Source organism: Siniperca chuatsi, linkage group LG2 (assembly GCF_020085105.1).
Source record: "Siniperca chuatsi isolate FFG_IHB_CAS linkage group LG2, ASM2008510v1, whole genome shotgun sequence".
NCBI lineage: Eukaryota > Metazoa > Chordata > Actinopteri > Centrarchiformes > Sinipercidae > Siniperca > Siniperca chuatsi.
The window spans coordinates 34,698,241-34,719,627 of record NC_058043.1 but is presented as its reverse complement, the minus strand read 5'-3'; the positions used below and the strand labels follow the sequence as shown (position 1 = coordinate 34,719,627).

The window sequence follows — 21,387 nt, the reverse complement described above, 5'->3', positions numbered from 1 at the left end:
TTCTGCTGTTTTTGCCTTTGCCATGACTGGGTTTGTGGGAAATACAAACATTTGCGTGCATTTCGACACAAAGAAGTCCAGTAGAGGTGGAGGGGGGCATCGGCTCGTCTCTCACTGGGGGCACACTCAGTATATCGAAGTTAAGCGTTTCTGTGGGTTTGTCACTGCGAGCGACCCCTTCCACATTACAGTCATTTGATCAATTGTTAGTAGAAAAAATATTTTAGTGTAATTTAAACCAAACCGTTTCAATAAACCAAAACCTCCACCCGGACATTACAGAGCTCAACGTCACAAAACAAGTAGTTAAATCCGTATAAAAAGTAGGTTGCCTTTATTAGAAGCTGGGAAACCAAAACATTATCAACATTGTTGTTAATACTTTTTTTTTTTTATAAGACCACAATATTGCCATTACCAGCATCATCATCATCGCCTTGCACTTTTTCCACAACATGCAAAAGATTCAAGAGTTCAGCGTTCCTTTTCCACACTACTGACAAAAGTTTCTCCACTTGGTCTCCTGTAGGAATCACAACTTGGCTTACATTTACATTGCCAGTACAACTGAGGGTAGATAGAAAAAAAACATCAAAAACAGTACAACAGAAGAAATCGTAGAATGGATGAAAGAGGAGAAATTCACAGCCTTATGCCATGTGCCTCCTGTGGGATGATGGAGAGGAACCTCGTTCAAGCCCTCGACGCTGTGAACTACAGGACAGTAACTGATCCTACTGCAAACAGAGCTCTCTGAGCTTCAGGTTGATATAAACAAACTTTTGTTTCTTATTCATATCCAATGGTCTTAAAATGACATTAAGGATTGGGTGCCAATTCAGGACCTGAACGTAGAAAAACACACTAACCTGGTAATAAGGACAGTTGTAAAACAATTCAATGTGCTTCTGAACCAAGGACTAGGTTCGAGTGTGTCCTGTGCACATCCAGGACTGATTCTATTGCAGCCTTGAATTTATGTTCCCAAGATCACAATAGCAGGTTTTCCTTCTTTTCATTTTTTTGCTTTGACATCAAAACACTACTTATCGCAAAAAAGGACAATCTCATAAGTGCTGCACCTGATCTCCGAGTCACTAGTTTTGAGATCGTTTATGGCTTTGGATGGTCTGCTGATCATACAAATTGTTGACTTGTTCTAAGCCTAATTTGCTGCTTGTAGCAAAGACCTAAAACATGAGGACAGATTACATTCTCAGGCCTCCAACGACATTATTAGAGCCACTACTGAAACTCAACTCAATGAAAATTAAGGCATTAATAGACAAACGAATGCCGGATATATACTGAGCTGCCCACTTCATCGTTTCTATCTTTTCTGAGCCTCAGTACTGGATAATTCTGAACCGCGTGTGAAATACTAATGGATGAACAAAAAGCTCTACAGACAGTAACCATTAGGCTGATGGGACTGGGAGAGGGGGAGAAGAGAATGAAAGGACTGGAGTAAAGAAGGCCCTGTTTACACGTGGCATTAACATGCGTCCTGGGTGATCCGATCACAAGTGGACAGCTCTAAGTGCAGGTGTGAATGCACCCGAGACGCACTGACGACGCACTGATATCCGATCGCCCCGACCACATGCGGAGGGGCCGTCTGAGGAACAGACCCGGTCTGTGTTGTTTTGACTTTGAGGTCGTAGCAAACTTCTTTTAATTTCCGGCAGACTAGGCACGGGAAGGGCATCGCTGCCTCCCGCCAGTTCTAAACAACAACGCATCTGGTCTCTGCAAACAGAAATGTTTGTGAACGGAAGTGAGATCTGTTCACAAGTGGTCACTAATGCCAGGTGTGAACTGACGTCCCCGGAGCTGTCCACTTGCGATCGGATCACCAAGACGCACGTTAACGGCAGGTGTAAACAGGGCCTAAGGGAGGGATGGCTGGTCCAACCATCAGGCAGAACAGATTGGATAGGGTCAACTTTTTTTCTTTAAAATCAAGATACATTTTATTTCTTTTCTTAAAAAACAAACATTACAAAAAAAATCTGAATAGAGAATTAGAACAATGAACCAACAGGAGAAAAAAAAAACATTCATTTTTTGAACTCTCGAAAAAAAAGAAAAGAAAAGAGAAACATCTGTTCTTGCATTTCTTAAAAATAAAAACAAAACGAAAAAAGATTTAGGGGTGCCTGGCACAAGGGGTTGAATGTTGAGAAGATGCCGTAGCCATGCAGGGAGGTGGGGATCGTGTGTTTTGAAAGGGGTGGGGTTGCTTCACGTAGCATGGTGCATCATTACAAAGCCCAACAGACAACAGAAACCGTTTCACATAGGCAGCTGATGGGCTGAGAGAAAAAAAAGCCAGACCCTCTAACAGAAAGTATCCCCACAAGCATACAAATTTAAACAAGTACATAAAAACACACACATGCTGGCTTGAAACGTGTGATGTGGCAGTCCGGCATGTAGAAAACACTCAGCGGTGACCCACCACTCCGCCAGTCTACAGAACGCACCTTGCACAGTTTGAACTGATCTACGAAGCAGCAGCCAAGCTGGAGTTCAGGGTACCAATATAGTCTGAAACAAGCAGGGTGATGTTTAAAAATAAAATTAAAAGACGCTGCTTTAACTGAAAGAACAGTTTTAAAGGTTAAAACAACTACCTAACTAACGCTGCCCATTTAAAACATGCTCCTGGTTTAAAAGCACAAAGTACCAAAGAGAGGGGAAAGGCTTAACATCGCTTTGTAAATACAGCGCTTTAGTTCCCGATACCGAGAGGCTCTGAACAATCCTCCCGGTAACCGCAGCTGTCAGTAAAGTAAACAGGAAAAAAGTGGGTGCCCAGTCGTGTCAGATCTCTGATAATCCCAGGGGAGGAAAAAAAAAACAAAAAAAACCACAAACACAAGTGAAGTGGTTTGTTCACACTCAGGACGGATGCTCACTAGCACTGAGCTCTTGGAAAGACAGAAACTTGTCTAAAATGTAGAATAGAAATGATCAAGACAGGAGGGTGGGTAAGGCTGAATGTAACTCTGGTGTTGAAAACTGAAAACTCACTTGAGCACAATGTCTTGGTTGGAGGGGGGGGAAGCAAAACAAGAAAAAGCACACAAGTCCAAACCATTGAGCCAGGCCACCAGGAGAAAAAGAAACCAAAAAAAGAAAAAGGGGAAAAACAACTCTAAATGCTGAGCAACAAAAGAAAACAAAAACGTTGAGAAGAGACAGAGAGAGACACATGGAGGATGGGCTTCAGCAGGTACCATCTTCTAGTCTTCTCCAGAGGGTGCCTCCTCTTCTGAGCCGTCCTCCTCCTCCTCGTCTTCCTCCTCCTCTCCTCCTGCGGCCTCCTTCGTCGTCTTGGGGGCGGGGGAGGTCTCTTTCTTCTCTGCCTCCTCCTCTTCTTCCTCTAGGGGACTCTCGGGGTCCTCCTCTTCCTCCTCTTTGGGTGAGCTCTTCTCCAGGGCCTTGGCGCTGGGGCGCCCCTTCCCCTTTCCTTTCATTGGGCTGGGGGTCACTGGGGGAACAAAAGACAAATCAGTTAGTGATCACCAGATTACAGTTAAATCTTACCCTCAAACTCATAGTATCAGTATGAATGGAAATGATCTTCCAGCTTGAGGTGGCTCAACGTGTATTACTTTTTTAAACAGGAAGAAAAAAGTAACCAAAGCTGGGGCCATAATTACACCGCTTCTTTCAGTCTTATCACTTGGTTAATACTGATCACACCAATGGACTTTTAATTAGAACTGGCTCAACTTATCCTTCATCAAATACTTAAAGGGCCAGTTCCCCACAATCAAAGATACATATTCCTCCTCTCACCTGCAGCGCTGTTAATCCAGCTGGAGAGTTTCGGTGTGAGCTGCAGAGTTTTGGAGATATCGGCCGTAGAGACGAGTGCATTTTTTGAATATATAATGGGACTATCATGGAGCTCAAAGCGCCAAAAAAAAAACAAAAAACAAAAAAAAAAAACAAAAAAAAACACCCCCCAAAATATACTGCGAGTGCCAGAAAGTCCCACTATATTCAAGAAATGCAGGCGTCTCTACGGCCGATATCTCCAAAGCCTGATGGATAAACAGCTCTACAGGTGAGAGAAGTGTGTGTCTCTGATTGTGGGGTGAACTGTCTCTTTAAAAAAGGGATAGTGCGACAAATACGCTTCCTCGTTTTCTTGCTGAGGGTTAGATGCTCAGCTTAGCCTAGCTTAGCATAAAGACTGGAAGCTGGGGGAAAACAGCTCGGCTGGCTCCACCACCAACACCTCTAAAGCTCACTAATTAACACGGTGCTAAAGCTTGGTATTTGGGCCGATCTGGGCATATTTTACTGGATCAGTATCGGCCAGAATACAGCTGATCAAAGTCCGATCTGTTCTTTAGTGAAATCAGCCTGCCGGTGTTGCAGCGCTGCTCCCCTTGACCACAGCCTACAGCGCAGCAGTTCACTGCGTATGTGAGTGAAAATTACTGTGTGAATGTGAAAAATGATTTGGCTGCACCGGTGAGTGATACCGGACACTGCGGTTGGCAACATGTACAGATTCGCTAACCTCTGACGCTAATCTGTTTAAATCGGTTCCCTTTCTCGATCTCTTTAGCAAAGAGCAGTGTACAAAATATTCTGTCTTAACTTGATAACAGGCCAAAGCTAAACTTGTGTGTGGTCTGGTTTGTGTGCTCTCTGCAGCCGGAGTCTGTACTCTGCCAAAGATCTTTTGTGAGGGAGGAAGCTCCACTCTGTAACACCGCTGTAGTGCCAACAACTCCAACAGAGTGATACGTCTTCTCTTCTCCCCCACAACAATATCATCGCCATTTTCACTGTGGACATCGTCATCTTCCAATTTGGTAGACTTCGCCCAATCCCAGTCAAGACAAAGTCTTCAACTGTCGTAAACAAGTCATTATGCTCTCTTCACAAAATGCAATGCAATTATTAAACACAGTAACACTTACAGGAAGTATAAAATATACAGAAATAATGGATGTTTTAAAAAAGGTGTATTTACTGATTTCAAATCAACTTAACATTTAAAAGCAAAATGATCAGGGGTTCCTTGGTATCTCATTACTGTGACTAGGCTTGGGGTTCCACAGTGGTTTACCAAATATGAATCAGGTTTCAAATCCCTTTAAGATCCATTTAGGTTCAGCTTTCAACCTTCGCAGCTTAAGTTAAAAAAAACAAACTCAAACACGGAATTGAGATCTGTACTAGGCCAGAAACTTTTGAACTATTGTTCACAACCCATAGATAAAACCTGAAATGAGATGAGTGGCAGAAGACATGAAATGTTGATTAAATTCTTACTTTGCACCACTTATATTTCACAAGCTACCTGATCCGTTGCTGGAGGTCTTGATTCAGAATGACAAAGTTGATGAGCTTAAATTACTGGCATAATATGAATAAAAAGTTTAACTGGGAGATTCTGACAGAATCAATTATCATCAAAACCACCACAAGTAGATTTACAGCTGCAGGGTTTCTCCCTGAAGTCGGAGTCTGCTGCTGCAGAATGACTGGACCTCTCACCTGTGGCCTTTAGTCGGGGTTTGGGGCTTTTCTTCTCCTTCTTGTCCGGCCGTCCCCGTCGAATCACCTTCTTGCCTCTCTTCTTGGAGCGACCATAGTCACTGTCATCATCATCCTCCACCATGAAGTCCTCATCGCTGCCGGACTCGTCGGCTGCACACAGAAATGGGACGCATAAGAGTCTTTTCAGCACAGACGCCCTGCAGTCCAGCAGTCTAAAGCACTGTGGCGCTGTTGATTAACTAATGCGACTACAGCTTCCTGCTATACCTGTAATCAAATGCGTGACATAGCCTTTCCAGTTCACATACAGGGCCTGGACCCTGCGCCAGGTAGAATAAAGAGCAATTTCAAATAAAAACATCAAGTTAGCTTGTTTTGTGTGTAGCTCTATTTCCAATTTAGTGTAGACAGTGATGTCACAGAAGTGTGGCTTTAAGAGCTCTCTCAGCTTTTATAACTGCTCACCAGAACATTTTCTCAAGACCCGAGATAATACAATTATTGCTCTAAAGCAGTGGCTCCAAACCAGTTTGGCTTAAAATGAAGTAGCGTCTACTTCTTCATTTGAAGGATTTTTAAAGCCCTAAAGAGGTAAAGTATGCAGTATTTTACAAGAAAAGGCAAGAAATTAGAGAAAAGTTGAAGAAAACAAACAGAATATTTTGAAACAAAGATATATTTTTCTTTGTTATCACTTTAATCATCTGCAGACCCTTTGGATTTTTTTTAGGGAGCTCTTTGGGGTCCTGACCTCCGGGTTGGGAACCACTGCTCTGAAGCGTCTTTTAAAGTGGCCAGTGTCGGAAATGAGCGGTTGTGTCCACCTGCCACTGCGGCTGCTGGAGGACTGAATCTACCAGCCACTTTCTGGTTTGAACCGGTGTTCTGTCGACATGTGCAACCTATTGACATGTGCTGCTCATGTTGTGCACATGACCCACAATCTCCCTGAAATCTTAAATAGAGATATTATAATATAGTATTTCAACATGCTCCCCATATTGTTACAGTATACATGGAGGGAGTAGTGGAGTGGTACAAAAAATGATTCTGTAGTGGGAGCATTTGATTCTTACCCGTTTGTAATCAAAAAACGGAAATAAAGAATCAATACCGTGAGTCATATATTTATGGGATATAGCCTACACAACTGGAAACATAAGGTAGAATTTTTCGACAAGGCAGAACACCGGCTCTATGTAACTGCATGTGACAAATACTAAAACAAGATGTACAATATTCAAGCAACAGGCTATTTTATTTCATAAGGTAAATATTTAAACGGAAATATTATTTATAGGAAAATACTGATTCCCCCAGATGCTAACATTGCTAAAGCATGTGTGAAATAAAAACATAAACAGAAAACATGTGCTATTAGAGTATACACAGATGAGTAAGATAATATAGTAGTAATCAAAAAATACTGACTTGCAGTTAAAAATATAAATACAAGTAAGTGAAACTACATAAACACTGCATCATCACTGGCCCTCAGGCTGTGGCATGTCGACATGTCTCCTTCTCCTCGGAGTATTTTTAATGTTGACAGGTTGAAATCTGAGATTACAGAGTAAATGTTCCTTATTTCATTGAATGTTGTACACTGTAGGAGGAAGAGCCTCTCTGTCTCACCTCACCTGTCCAACAGCGACCACACGTTCTGTTTTCTCTTGGCTGCCAGGATTGTCTGTGTCTTCCTGTTTCGATGTCCATTTTGTGGTCACTGAGCCTGCACTTGGTCAGGATCTGCTGTCTGTCTCTCTCTGACAGCAGAGAGACATTCTGCCAATTCATCATCTCTTTTTAGGGCCAGATAACATTCTGATCTACTCTGGCTTTTAGTTTCTTCTTTCCAATTTGGTTTCTTTACATTGAGTTATAATTTGATTTCCTCTGACTGGTGTTTGGAAAGAAGTGTTGTTGTGAGACTGGGCTCAGCTCTTGGGTTTGGAGGCCTTTGGAATGGAGGGGGCTGGATTTAAGGTGATTAAAACATTTGAGCGCTCTCTTCTGAATGTTAATTATCAGTGGGTATCTGCCTAATTCTGCTCTACGTGCATATGTTGGTGTTTTTCTGTGTGCATGAAAAACACGTTTTAATGCTGTCTGGACCGCAAGCTTTTCTTGGCTGGAGAGACTTTATCTGTGTTGTCAATTCTTCCCAAGTAACTGGGAAAAGTTTTTTTTCTTCCAATGTTTGGAGTTTTTCTTTTATAATACACTGATCTGAATTATGCGCGCACAGTTAAGCTGTGGCTCGTTTCGAAGGCTATGTAACCGCAGTTCCTACGATGGCAAGTTGACATACACTAGTCAACTGTAACTGACCGCACGACTGACTTTATGAATAGTTTCATAATGTTGAGAATATATAGAAAATAACGTGGCATGCAGCCAAACATCTAGTAGTTTTAGGCGATACCATGGTAGGCTGCAATTAGCGGCATTAAGCAATAACTTACAGGCGAATGAACACAAGCAGTTTGTGTTTTGAATGATTTAAATTTACTTACTTGTGCCGAGCAAATAAGCTGCATTAGAAACATCCATTCTGAGGAAAACTTGCACTGGTAGCAAGCGGTAAGCTCATCTAACAAGCTTTCACTTCCTGCAGGCACTGTGGATGAAGCACAAGCTGGCCGAGTTGGTTCTTTGCAAATGCATTACAAATAACCGTCAGAAGAGCGAATCGCCTTGGCATCTCTATTAGTAAACGTTAGCTAGCTACAGAGTGCCGCTCAAAGGCTACCGGCAAAATGTTTTGTTGTCTGAGTGAAACGATGAGACTCGCAATTCAATCTGCGAGGGATGTCAAAAATCTCTCTCTCACACTGCTTTCATTCACCCGCCACCGTGGCTCGTAGGTTGAGCAAATTCACCGGCCACTACACAAAATCACCGCATGTGGCGGGTGCTAATTTCCAACCATGTTCTAGGCCTTCAATTAATCTTCTCTAGGAATCTGCAAACATCAGCTGCATGTAGCTCATGGTGTTGCTCTGTTCATACAGAAACAAACATTAGGCATTTACTACTGGTCTACTGTGCGACAGCTTGTTTATGGTTTACATGTAGCATTTGGTGAAGGCATGTGTTGCTGTATCAGTGTACAGTGTAGTTGTACATACGGTCCAAATAAGATTCCTCTTGGTCTTCATGCTCCTCATCCTCGCTGCCTCCATCACCCAGCAGGATCTCCCTCTGTTTGGACACAGCCTTGGAGGCCGCCTGGCGCACTGTACGCTTTCGACTCACTTCCTTGTCATCATCACTGTCATCTTTGCAAAAAACACAGAGTTACACAGTGATTCACAACAGGTAAAAAAGAACAAGACAACAGTACACAGAGAGGATGCGTGCCTCTGTGGATTAAGCAAGTATATGACGTGTTGTTTTGACATGTTTTTGGATTATTACCAGCTTCATGCAGCTGTTTTTAGCAGAGCCGACACCACTGAATTACTGACCGCCTCCACTAATGTCAAAACACAATTAACACACTTTCATTACAGCTATAAGAAGACTTAAATATAACTTTAACTAACTGGATGTTAATTGCGTTGGTGGCAATGCCATCAATTTCTATGAATGTGATAAACTGCTGTTCTTTAACAATTTGTCAAAAAATCCATCTGTTGATTATTTTTTTGATGACAAAAATAGTGAAAAATGCCCATCACAAGTTCTGAGAGCCTAATGTGCCATCTGATGTCTTGTTTTATCCAACCAACACTCCAAACCCCAAAGATATTCAATTTAAAATGATGTAAAAGCAGCAAATCTTCACAATAAAGAAGCGGGAACCAGCATTTTTGCTGGATAAATGTCTTTAAAGAGTGATCGATTTGTTGCAAACTATTTTCTGTCTGCTCTACCTTCTAAAGAACTTCTCACTGCTTTCACACTGTCCAAAGAAGCTTGTATAATTTGTATACCTAAACACAGATTTGGAGAAGAGATCATATTTCCTATAGCTTTCAGGGTTGGGTAATAAGCCAAAATGTTCCTATAGGGAGCAGCCATAGGGTGTGTTCTGGGTAACAAAGCATGCCTTTAAATGGAACATATACCACCACGACGTGTAATGAAGCGCCACAGTGAAGCACTGCAGGTGAGCTGTTTTTGCTGCGTGGGACAGCTGAAGCCCCATACTGCTGGATCCATTGCAATTACTGATAGCACACACATTGTGCCTGTAGAGGTTAATTATTCATTTGAACGCTGATGAGGAAAAAGGCAGTTATTTTGGTGATTTAAATCAGCCACAGAAAATGATTGGCCATACACCCAACAGCTGTAAATTAAAAGCTTTGATACCTTCAGGGGAAAAGGCAGAGGCGTATATTTAATGAGGATATTGTTTAGACCATCATCTACGTACTAGATTGATCACAAAAGACGAGATGCCGTCAACATCTATCAGACTCCGCTCAGCAGATGACAGTGATTGATTGATCAGGCTTAGCAATCAGACTTTTGACTCCCAGTAATAAATGAAAGCAGAGCGTAGAGCGACTCAACAGTTACAATCAGCTGGGGGTGTGGGGGGAATAAACTCGTCTGGGAGAGCACATGCAGTGCTGCCCGTCAACCATCGAGCTCAAGTTATTTAGATATTCACACGTCAAAAGATCAATATCAAAGGCACAACTTCCTCTATTTAAAATAGCAAGAGCTGCAAATTAAATTTTTCAACATTGTTTGTTGGGATGCCAACTTTGCACAGGTGCACTAGAAATGCAAGCCTACATGTCTTCAGTATGTTTTGTTAATTATTTTAATTGATTTAAGAATTAAGTTTATGTATAAAATAGGGCTGCACGATATGGTAAAAAAGCCATATTGTGTTTGACAGATATTACGATATGATTTATTAGTGAGAATGATCATTTTTGCATCGCATTTTTTGAAAGAAATCTGTTGTCTGAGACAAGCAGCGGGCTGCAGAGGTCTGGGAAGCTCACTTCTTTCTAACTCCACAGCAACACATTTTCTTCCATTTTCAAACCTGTAGTCTGCAGCCCCAACCGACGGCGACTCGTGACATCACAGGACGTTTATCAGACTTCACGCAGCTAAAGACACTGAAGGCTTTATACGACTGCTGATTTCACATATGCAGTAGTACTCCCTATGACTGTGCTATCAGTCTGTGAAGCTAATGTTAGCTTAAGCAGCTAAAGTGCACAGCTGTAAACATTATTAGGGGGTCGTCAGTCAGATATTACCGAGCCATGACTTAGTTCAATAAGGTTTAATTATGTCACAAAGCAATATACACATAACACACCAGTAGTTTGTCGTTATTAACATAAGTGTGCAGCTATGTAGCAGTTATCAATAAATATGTCACTTTTGAATGCCATGATTGAATATTATTGAGCAATTTAAGTATAACACTAAATGTAAAAACTTTTTTTTTTTTTTTTTTAAACAGAATACCTGCCAAGTTAACGCGGAAGTTCACCTTTGTCGAACAGGCGACAGCAACACTTTATCTGATTGTATTCATGTAGAAACTACATTTAAATATCGGCCTGGAGTTTAATTCCTAAAAATTAACAGAACAATTTAAAGTGAGAACAAGACATTTTACTCAAATGCTTAATGGATTCCTATAAAACGTCTCCATGCACATATGACAAAATAACATCCCACATACCATGTATCCAAGCAGATGGACATAAAAGGCAGCATACACTCTATATATTCCACAATTCATATTACTGCTACTCGTAAAAACAGCAGACTGTATGTAGAATTTATCCACACAGTTCAAACACGATCGGGTCAATATGTAGAAGGAAGAAACGGGATCGTTACCTGCAGCCCGTTTTCTCTTCGGCCCCCTCTTGCTGGGCTTCTCCACCTTCGCTTTCTTTGCTTTCTTCCCTCTTTTTTCTTCATAGTCGCTTCCTCCGTCTTCATCCTCCTCTTCTCCAAAGTCATTGTCTTCATCATCGCTGCCAAAGTCATCTGCAGCAGCGATACAGAGGGAAGTCAGTGAGCTGGCTCTCCAGCGTTCAGTCCCCGCTAATGAAATTCCAGATGTTCTCACAAAGTGCCTGAGCCAACCTTCTTATTTAAATCAGACAATAGGCTGACTTACCTGCTGAATCATTTTTGGGTTTAGAGAGCTTGTCATCAGACTCCTCACTGGAACAAACAAAGATTAGGAAAGTCTTAGCAACTGGAGTAAGATTTTAATCTGCATTTCATTTGGCAAATAAATATCCAACAAACAAGCAATAGAACTGGTCAGAAATTTTGCACCGATAAGCTCTCGAGCAGAAATAAAAGAAAAAACGTTTACATTTTTTTTGCAGGCCTGTCTGCGATCACTTCATCTGATGTCTGCAAGGTGTAACACACCATCACGCTGACAGTGCGATCATCAAACTGGTGCTTGTTATTATTGGGGGGGGGGGATAAAAGGACACTGTTTCTCCTGACACTAAGCTACAGATGCCATAAATCAGAGAGATTGGAATGCAGGTCCAGAAGGAGGCGGCAATGCACCTGAAGCTGTTTGATATAATAACTTCTGCACTTTAGTTACAACAACAACAGTTTCGCTAGTGTTTGCTAACTAACAACCATCTACAGACTCACAAATACACAGATGAATCGTTCATAGACTACGAGCCAGACGGTTCATTTCAGCGCGGCTTCAGATCCTGTAAGTGAATACTTTCAAAAGGCCGCTTAAGACACATAAGTGACTAAATGTAAATGGGGCAAACAAACAAAAAAACACTTTCTGGGTGTTACCCAGTCCAGATATTGGGTGGTACCCTCCAATATTTCAGCCACTGAAGTGGGACATTTCACATGCCACAATCGATTTTTGTGACGTTCTTGGACGTGGTCAGACGACAGTTCAAAGAAAGTAGTTAGTGTCAAGCATACCCCTCTAAATTCTGTTCCAGGACCCCGTGTGGTGTTTGGGGGGTCCATTTGACTACCTGAGGCACATACATTCAAAAGTGATCTGCTGACCAAATAGCACAGAATAAGTCCATATCTGGTCGATTAGACCCGTTTATATTGAAGAATAGCGCCACTAATGAAGCTCCAATAACTTGGTGACAAACACATTGCATTTCCTGTAACGTCTTCACAATAAAAGCACCCCGCCGGCTGACCGCAGTGGAAAGCTTTTAATGTGAAGCAGCAGGAAAGGCTTGGGTAGCATCAGCAGTACGGTAACACAGCTCTGATCCGGCTGAAAGCCACCAGCAAACAGTCAAATAAGGCAGAACAAACAGGAGCGCAGGAGTGAAACTAAAGTCCAAGCCACAGAGATTCAGGCAGAAGCTACTCAAGTATGGAATGCCATTTTATTCAATATTAAATAAATTAATACATAAATTTGCATATGAAATTAATAAACATGGCTATGAAATTAATACATGAGTCAATATGGTTCAATAAATAAATAAATAGGTTTTTATTTAATTGGACTTGTATTTCATAAAGCCACATTTCCATTTGTTATATTCAAATGAGGGGGGCGTGTTTGTCTCACAGAGCTGCAAGACGCCTCAGAGTCAGTCGACCGAGGCCCGTCTGCAGTTTGACGACAAGACAGGGAATACAGTAACGTTACCGAGGTGGTTTTCTTGCCAGGTTTGGCTCCTGGCCCCCTGCTCTGCCTCAGCTCTTGGTGATTTATGGAGTTTCCTGATGCACAGATGACTTTACTTGTTGCTAAAAGGTAACCGCTGAATGCAGTTAACGTTAGCTGCCGCTAGCTAGGAATTCCCCAGTTGAAGTTTCACTGCGGTCAAGTGAGCGGTCGCTTGGATTTTGATGCGCGTCTATTCGTGGTGTTACGGTATGGGTGCTTGGAGCAGCCAAAAAGGTTGAAGACAGACCCGTTTTTCAGCAATAAGTTCTAAAATTTGATATAACAAGTTGAACAAGGAATCCATTGGAAATGTCTTGTCACCTATGAAGGACATTTTTTTAATGACTGTTCAAATATGAGATAGTTATGAATGTGTTATAAGGTAATTTGGGCTGACTTTCCCTTTAAATTTCTCTGTACAGTAAAAGCATGCAGTATTTCACATGGACATAGTCAGGAAATTTCCAGTGGATTCCTGTTGGGTTGACCCTGTCACCTATTAAGGATTTAAAAAAAAATAAAAATAATGTAATATCTCATATGAGGACATTATGAATGTATTATAATACAATTTGAACATACTTTCCCTTAAATGTTCTCCACAATTATACAGTAAAATGACCATTGATATGGTCATACACAGGAATCCTGAACAGGAATCCTGAACATTTCATGTCACGAAGGAACGGTTTCTTATGACACAGAGCGATATTTGTTGTTGTTTGAGTTTTCTCTTATAAATAAATTAAAATAAATTTAAAAAAAGTACAATAACTTAAATTTTTATTATAACTGGATTTGATATAATGTGCAACATTATGTCGTTTTAACTTGTTATATCAAATTTCATAAATTATTGCTGAAAAACAGGTCTTTCTTCTACCTTTTTGGCAGCTCCAAGCACCCATACCGTAACACCACGAATAGACGCACATCGAAATCCCAGCGATGAAATTTGACTTCCAGGTGGACAACATCAAACGTAAACAAAAAACATGGCTGACCGTGACAAACTGATGTTTCTTTGGGAAGTGTACACACAACTGAACTGTCAGCAGTGCAGCCTCCTCGCATGTATAAACCAAACAGAGGAGGAAGCGACGACGTCATTATACATATTGTTTTACGGCATTTTTATACCCGGAAACGTACCTAAATATTCCATTCACTAGCCTGTAGTCTACAAATACATCCTACCCCCCTCCCCTATTGATTGAAATGTAGCCTAATGTGCGCTTCCATGGCCGCTGCCATTGTTGGCTGACGTCAGACAACTGCTTCTTCTTGAAGTCGGGGTAGATGGATTTGCCCCGAGATCACAAGTAGGAACTCCGACTTTAAGGCGCCTTCCGTTGTACTTTTTCTAGTAGGAGGTCGGGAATTTTCGAGTTCCGAGTTGTCTGGGACGTAACATTAGCTACTGTACCCCGCTTCATTTGAATGTAACAGATGGAAATATGGCATTATGAAATAAAGAGTCCAGTGAAATAAAAACCTATTTATTTATTTATTGAACCATACTGGCTCAATAAAAAGGCATTCCATACAAAAGGTACTGAGAGCTGAACACCGACAGACTTTTAAAAACAGAGCTTTCTCTCTGGTCGCAGACACACGAGTGTAGCCACTGAGGCATCACGGCGCGGCTTGGCACGGCACACCGCGACTGAAGAGGGCCGACCCGGGCCCACGGAAAAACCCTACAAGATTTTAGAGAGGCAGCACACAAGTTGCATCGATGATGAATTGACTGCAGCTCTCCTCCCTCCCACACAGTTTCTCTCTCTCTACACTCTTCCAGCTCACCCACCAGCCCCGCTCTGGCTGAAACACCGCTATAGCACACCTGACTGTCTCCCCTCCTCAACATGTATTTGATCAACTACCTATTTCCTCTTCTCTCCACCCCAAAAAGGCTGCCTTCTACACAGGCCTGACCCCCCCCGCACTACTGTATCCTGGAGTCTTAGTGCCGACTGTGCCTGTCTGCCTCCGGTGGGTTGGATTTTCACCCTGCTCATACAGAAGCTGTTCCTCAAGGCCAAATTCTGCTCCTGTCTGCATCGATGTGTTGAAGTGCTTAAACCGTACATGGCACAAGATTGATTTATACCAGTGAAACACATAAATGTGTCGTGCATTCAAGAAGAGAACCATATAAATTATCCAATTTATCAAAAGGGCCACAGCACTAAATTAAGACACTGCCGGTCCTACCGTTCTATACGAGGGCTCACCTGTCATCCTGTGAGTTCTTTGAGCGCTTGTGCTTGGGCTCACGAGGGGCTGCGCGCACCTTCTTAGGCTTATTGTCACCGTACTCCTCATCTACAGAGAGAGGGCAAGCTGTTAGTTTTTCCCTTGCATGCATCCACATACAAGGACAGGTTCTCATTAGCTGTTGGTCACACAGATCAATACTTTTCTGTCCTAGTCACATTCTCTTGGTATTTCTCTATCTGCTTCTCGGTGGTGATATCCGGAGGTCCTCGACGAGGCATATGTGGAAAACATCGCAGAGGAGCCATGACGTCATCTAGCTAGCTGGACTTAAAAAGTCAATAAAACAGCCTGATATTCTTTAATGTTAAAATAAATAAATATTGAGTTGTTTAAATTCTATATATTGTTCAGGTTTTAGACCTCCAACTAGCAGCAGAATCCTCTGGTATAATGTATCAGCTCCAAAATGAATATATCAGTATGGCTGACACCAGCACCAGCGTTTCTGTTCTACCACACAATATGACAAGATATACATGGGTCTTTCTTCAGAGATTTTATTACATCATTTCCACTCAGGTAGCTATACCTCACATATCTCTGGATGTTTTAGACCATTGAGGACAATGCTGCAAATCAATGAGCAGGACTTCTTTATGGATTTTTTTACCTTTTGCATCAGTGGAACGAGATGCCTTGATCCGACAGGTATTTCATTTCCCAAATTAGCCAATTAAGCAGACGTTTAATTTCAACTCAATTGATTTTCCAGAAAACGTATTATACTACAAAATAAATGGATCATGATGTAAAATATCGTTTTCTCCCTTACCACCACAGAGAACGAAGACTCTTACCTGCGTCGTCAGACTCGTTGAATTGTGAGTAGTTCACCACTTTCCTGTTCCTGTGAAGAAGTACACACATTGCATCAGATTACATTTACACAGGACAGTTACTTCACCGCCCACACCCGATATCAGACATGTCAATGGGTGCTATTATTGTCATGTCCAGCAATTCAACAGGCAGCAACAAGTCAACTGTGTATGATTGTCTGGATTGTGTTATTTGGTTTGAGAAGCCACAAACAGCCTCCAGCTGGGGGCAGTGAACTGGACACTGTCGAGCTTCTACAGTTTCCAGGGCTAATTTGGCAAAGTGTGTGAGCCTCAGGTGACAGCAGCCTACTACAGTTCAGGTAACACAGACCTCTAAAAGCTGCGTTGGTCCAGCTTAAAACCACAGAAAAACCATCCTACTTATGTGAACAGCACCTTTCAAAGACAAGTTAAAGTGCTTTACATTCAGCATAATGGCACTAAAACGTCGTTTTTTCTGTACACGTAGAGTAAACAGCAATCATTTGACACACAGGCACCTGGTGCAGTGAGCACTCTGAACAACTGGTGGCACCACAGATCATCTGCAAGCATGGCCTGGAAAACTACGGATGTGTGGGTCCTAACCAGGTTAAATACCATGCTGGAGCAATATGTGTGTGTGTGTGTGTGTGGGGGGGGGGGCAACGGTGCCAGAAACTTTTACAAGTACTTAGATTACAACAACACACACACACACACACAGACACCCACCACAGAAAAAGCCTCAGACATGTGCAACAGCAGCCAGTAACGAGCCCGCCAAGCTTTCCGCACATTATCATTCACATCTCCGGGATATCAGAGAGGGCAAGAGACTATTTTACCAAGCGGCTCCATTATAGTGAGTCACCAAACTGTGGAAGGGATGATGTGTGAATGTGATGATACTATTCATGATGTGGGGGATCAATATACAACGCAGGTCGTCTCGGTAATGAACTGCGTGGTGCTGCGTGTTATGACAACTTTCTACAAAGTCTACGATCCTTGTGTAGTTCTATCGTAGAAAAGGTTTCAGTCGCAGTCGTCTGGACGCTGTTTTCAGAATCAAGACGTTTCGGCTCCCATCCGGAAGCCATTCTCAACCAATCAACGTCTTGATTCTGAAAACAGCGTCCAGACGACTACGACTGAAACCTTTTCTACGATGGAACACTCCTGGACGAATGAGGGACTACACCGTCTTATCTTGTGTAGTTTTCATTTAGGGTTACGATTCATTCGCACTTTTGAATGTGCACTGCCCCTTTCCCATCCATTGCTTTCAACCGGAAACTGAAACAGGGAAGGTGTTCGTGAGGCTGTGTTAAAGTCGCCATCGCAATTCATTAAAGCAATAAAGTTCAGTCGATTAGACGATCGACAGAAAGATAACTGGCAACTATTTTGACAATCGAATAATTGTCATTGTCAAAAATCCCCCAAATGATCTGGTTCCAGCTTTGATCCAATTTGATGCTTTTATTTGTCGTGCATGACGGTAAACCGAATACCTTTGAACCGTTGTTCTGACAACACGGGACATTTGAAGACGTCCTTTTGGGCTGAGGGAAATTACAATGGGCCTTTGTCACTATTTTCTGAGACTCTATATAGACGGAAAACAGATGTTCAGGCTCGGGAACAGAGAGGAAAAACTGGATTTAGAGAGATTGGCCAACTTGTGTTTCACATTGCAAAAACAGAAAGTTTTATGCCCTACACAGTCCCAGCTCTGCGGAAATGCCTTTATGTTTGACTTCCTTTGCATCGATAATGAAAATTAATTACATTAACTCTCACGGAGAATACTCATCAGATTTATCGCAGACTAAGCTACAATGCATCTAATGGTAGCGCGTCCCGCGACGTGTTTTTGTCAGACATTTTATCGCCCGTCTCCACGATCGCGAGGGAATCTGCAGAATTACACCTTTCAGGTCACACAGTAAGCTGGAGCGTGCACTTGCACATTTTTGACTGGTGTAGTAAGTTTATTTTGTGTTTGTGGAGAAAGTCCAGGCACCCTGTTTTCCTTGTGCACCACAGTGATTCATTCAATAACCACAAACTTACTCAAGCTGCAGTAAAATAAAATTTGCACAATGAAAGCTCATATTAGACAAAAAGCTGTGTCTTTATTTTGCAGCACCGGGGAGATTAGTCGTGCTTTAATCAAAGTAACCGCAACACAGCGTTGTCCTCACCAGCTTTGCATGTTGGGGAAGCTTTTTTTTTTCCTTTCACAAAAAAAAAAGAGACGACACGCATCTGTCTGCAATATTGTACACTAGGCATAAAAATTTTAAAACCATGACTAGACTGCCGCTGGTGCGTGACCAGAACTTTTATGCTCGGTGTTGGTACGAAGTGTCTTGCTGATGGAAGCTGCAGCCACATGAAGCCTATGACCGAGCTCTCAGAGCAGCATCACACAGGATCTCTGGCCTCAATCTGAGTTAGGCCTACGGTGCCATAATAATAATAATAATAATAATAATAATAATAATGATCAATATTACACACTGTGGATAAACACTGACCTACTTAAGAATTATGTGGTTATATTACTTAGAGATATCAGAGGGGAGGGTTCACTTATTTTTCTAATTCAAGTGTATTATATTCACACCTTAAGCCACGCTGCATAATTTTCATACAGCCCCTAAAGAGAGAGAGACTTATCCATTTCCAAATCACATCAACTCAAATATTCACTGAAGAATAGCTGTGAGTAAAACATTCCATTAAGATGCAGAGATACCGCGAGATTTCGAGGATCAACTTTACATTAAGATTTGATCGCATCAAATGACTTCACGTCAAGTTAAAGGTCGTTTTAATGGCCTGGAAACAGCTCGTGCGTTGTAGTCACACCAGGGATCTTGCACTGGGGGGGTGGGGGTGTGGTGTGGTGACTTTTTGTAGTTCTCCGCCTTCCTCTGACATCAGCCAGCAGTGTTAATTTACTGCCAGCACTGAAAATGTAGAGCCGCTGTCCCTACGACGTCCGTGCAGACGAACACACCATTTTTATTGTTCTGAAACGGCACAGACGTTTTAAACGCAGTGTCACGCGATGAAAGGGGGACTAACTGACGTTACAGCACCGACATGCCTAGTCTGCGCGGTAACGAGATCAAATCCCGAGGCCGAACACCACCTCCGGTCGCTTTTGGTGGGGGGGTGTTAGCGTGTTAGAGCCTCCTCTGGATGAATGGGTGGCCATATTCTCATTCTCAGTCAGGGAGGGAAAAATGTTATCGGGCCTGGCTCAAGTGAGCCGTAAAACGTAGCTGGTTAAATCACACCGCCTAATTTTCCGCCTGGTCTACAAAGCGGCCAACAATGCACGGATCATGGATCCGTTGAAAAGCACGACAGACACGACACAGCGGCGGCGGGCGGCGCGTATCTCCACAAGACATGGCGAACAGTCCACACCGCTGGGATCCATGTTAGAAAAGAGGGTGCACACACACGAAGGGAGACACACACGCACACATTCCCATTATTTTTTCATGAAATAAACACATTCTCGGCTCCTAAAACGCAGCATGGTCGAGGCGTGCATGTTATTTGCGATGCCTGCCAGCACGGTGTCGTTATTAACTTACGGAAAGCAGAGGACAGATTTAGCACACCTACCTCACTGGTCTTGACATTTTGCAGGAATACTGTAGAGGTTAAGGATGTAAGAAAGGGGGGAGAAGAAAAAGCACAGGGGAAAAAAAAAAGAAATATAGATTCCCGCTCTGCAAAACACCGAGGGGAGCGAGGCTGACGCACAACTCCACCGTCCGAGCTAGCGCGTGAAAATAAAAGTACGGCAGCGACTTGTCCTCTACACGCAAATATTCTTAATTTTTTTACCTTCAGCTACTCAAAATGGTGAATAAAACAAACTGAAACTGCAGCCTGTGTGCAACCAAACCCCGCGGCCTTGAGGGCTGGGTCGTCGACGACAAGCACCGCCCCTCCGGCGCCCTGAGAGGAGCAGCGCGGCGCTCCGCTGCTCCCATTGGCTGATTTGAACCACGAATGTCCTTTGTATTGGATACCTCAGCTGCTCGTTAGAGCACTTTTAGCATATAGTTCCCCGCCTCCGTTAGCAGGCTCGGTTGAATGAGCACTGTTAAGAAAACAAAAAGAGGCCCTCAGGTTGGATGCAAACATTGAATTCAGTGTGGGTCCCAAAAGACCATAAAGCAACATTGCAATTATAGGTTATAACGTGCACCAACATCCTGCGTGTATATATAACGACAGGATACAATGTATTTCAGGAATCAGATTCACTGTGGTGGTGCTGATACTGAGACTGGCCTTCTTCTGTTTCACCTGGCAGACTGCTGCAGCATGAATGAGAGGCAGGTAGCAAGCAGATGCATCTATAGCATTACAGCTGCATTACAGTTACGGGTTCATTTCCTACAATTCTGCCTATTTTCTTTCACATCTTCATACTGTAATGAGAATCTTTAACTAGTTTTCACAATGCCAAATTCTCTCTAATCATTACACAAAATAGATTTCAAACCCAAATCGCTGCCCCCATCCTATACACGGATCCAGGATAAGCCTGTGTTTTCAGCTGGTCTGAATGGGTCAACATGGATTCAGGCCTGGGGTTTAATAATACTGCTCTGGCACCGCTCCACTTTGGTATGAAATGGCGAACAGGACATTGTATAATAACTTTAGGATTAATACATGGTACTACAGAGTCCCCTGGTTCTTGAAATGGTGACCACCTGGATTTGCTGTGATAACAGAAGGGGTGTGTTCATTATCCTGTGTGTGAAAGTATTCCTATTGCTAGCCTCCAGGACCAAAATACATAAGATTTAGGATCAACAACTACAAACCTACAAACCTAATCTTGCAAATAACACATTCTGTATTGAGCTATTCCCTCTGTGGCAGCTGCCCATTAAAATACCATATATTTAAGTTTGAGCCATACGTTGCATCACCACTCAAAACACGATTGAGCCCCTAGTCCACATATGCTTTTCAAAGTAGTTACACACACAGCCCTCACAACAATGGTGCTTTTTTCATTTCTGTCACTGCTTAAACAAAGAAACGGAAGACTTTCACCAGCTGATGCTGGAAAAGTACAGTGCTTCAAAATGG

The 21,387-nt window shown here is 42.5% G+C and overlaps 1 protein-coding gene across 1 annotated transcript; it reads right to left on the bottom strand.

The window, feature by feature from the left end:
* Nucleotides 1-317: 317 nt before the first annotated feature.
* On the bottom strand, nucleotides 318-20,266 carry nucks1a (nuclear casein kinase and cyclin-dependent kinase substrate 1a). The gene is made up of 8 exons (XM_044174899.1): nucleotides 19,897-20,266; nucleotides 16,243-16,292; nucleotides 15,400-15,490; nucleotides 11,642-11,688; nucleotides 11,356-11,508; nucleotides 8,661-8,810; nucleotides 5,527-5,679; nucleotides 318-3,496 (listed from the first exon to the last, which is right to left on the bottom strand). The coding sequence occupies exons 1-8, from the start codon at nucleotides 19,911-19,913 to the stop codon at nucleotides 3,249-3,251; spliced, it is 909 nt and encodes a 302-aa protein (XP_044030834.1). The 5' UTR covers nucleotides 19,914-20,266; the 3' UTR covers nucleotides 318-3,248.
* Nucleotides 20,267-21,387: the final 1,121 nt, after the last annotated feature.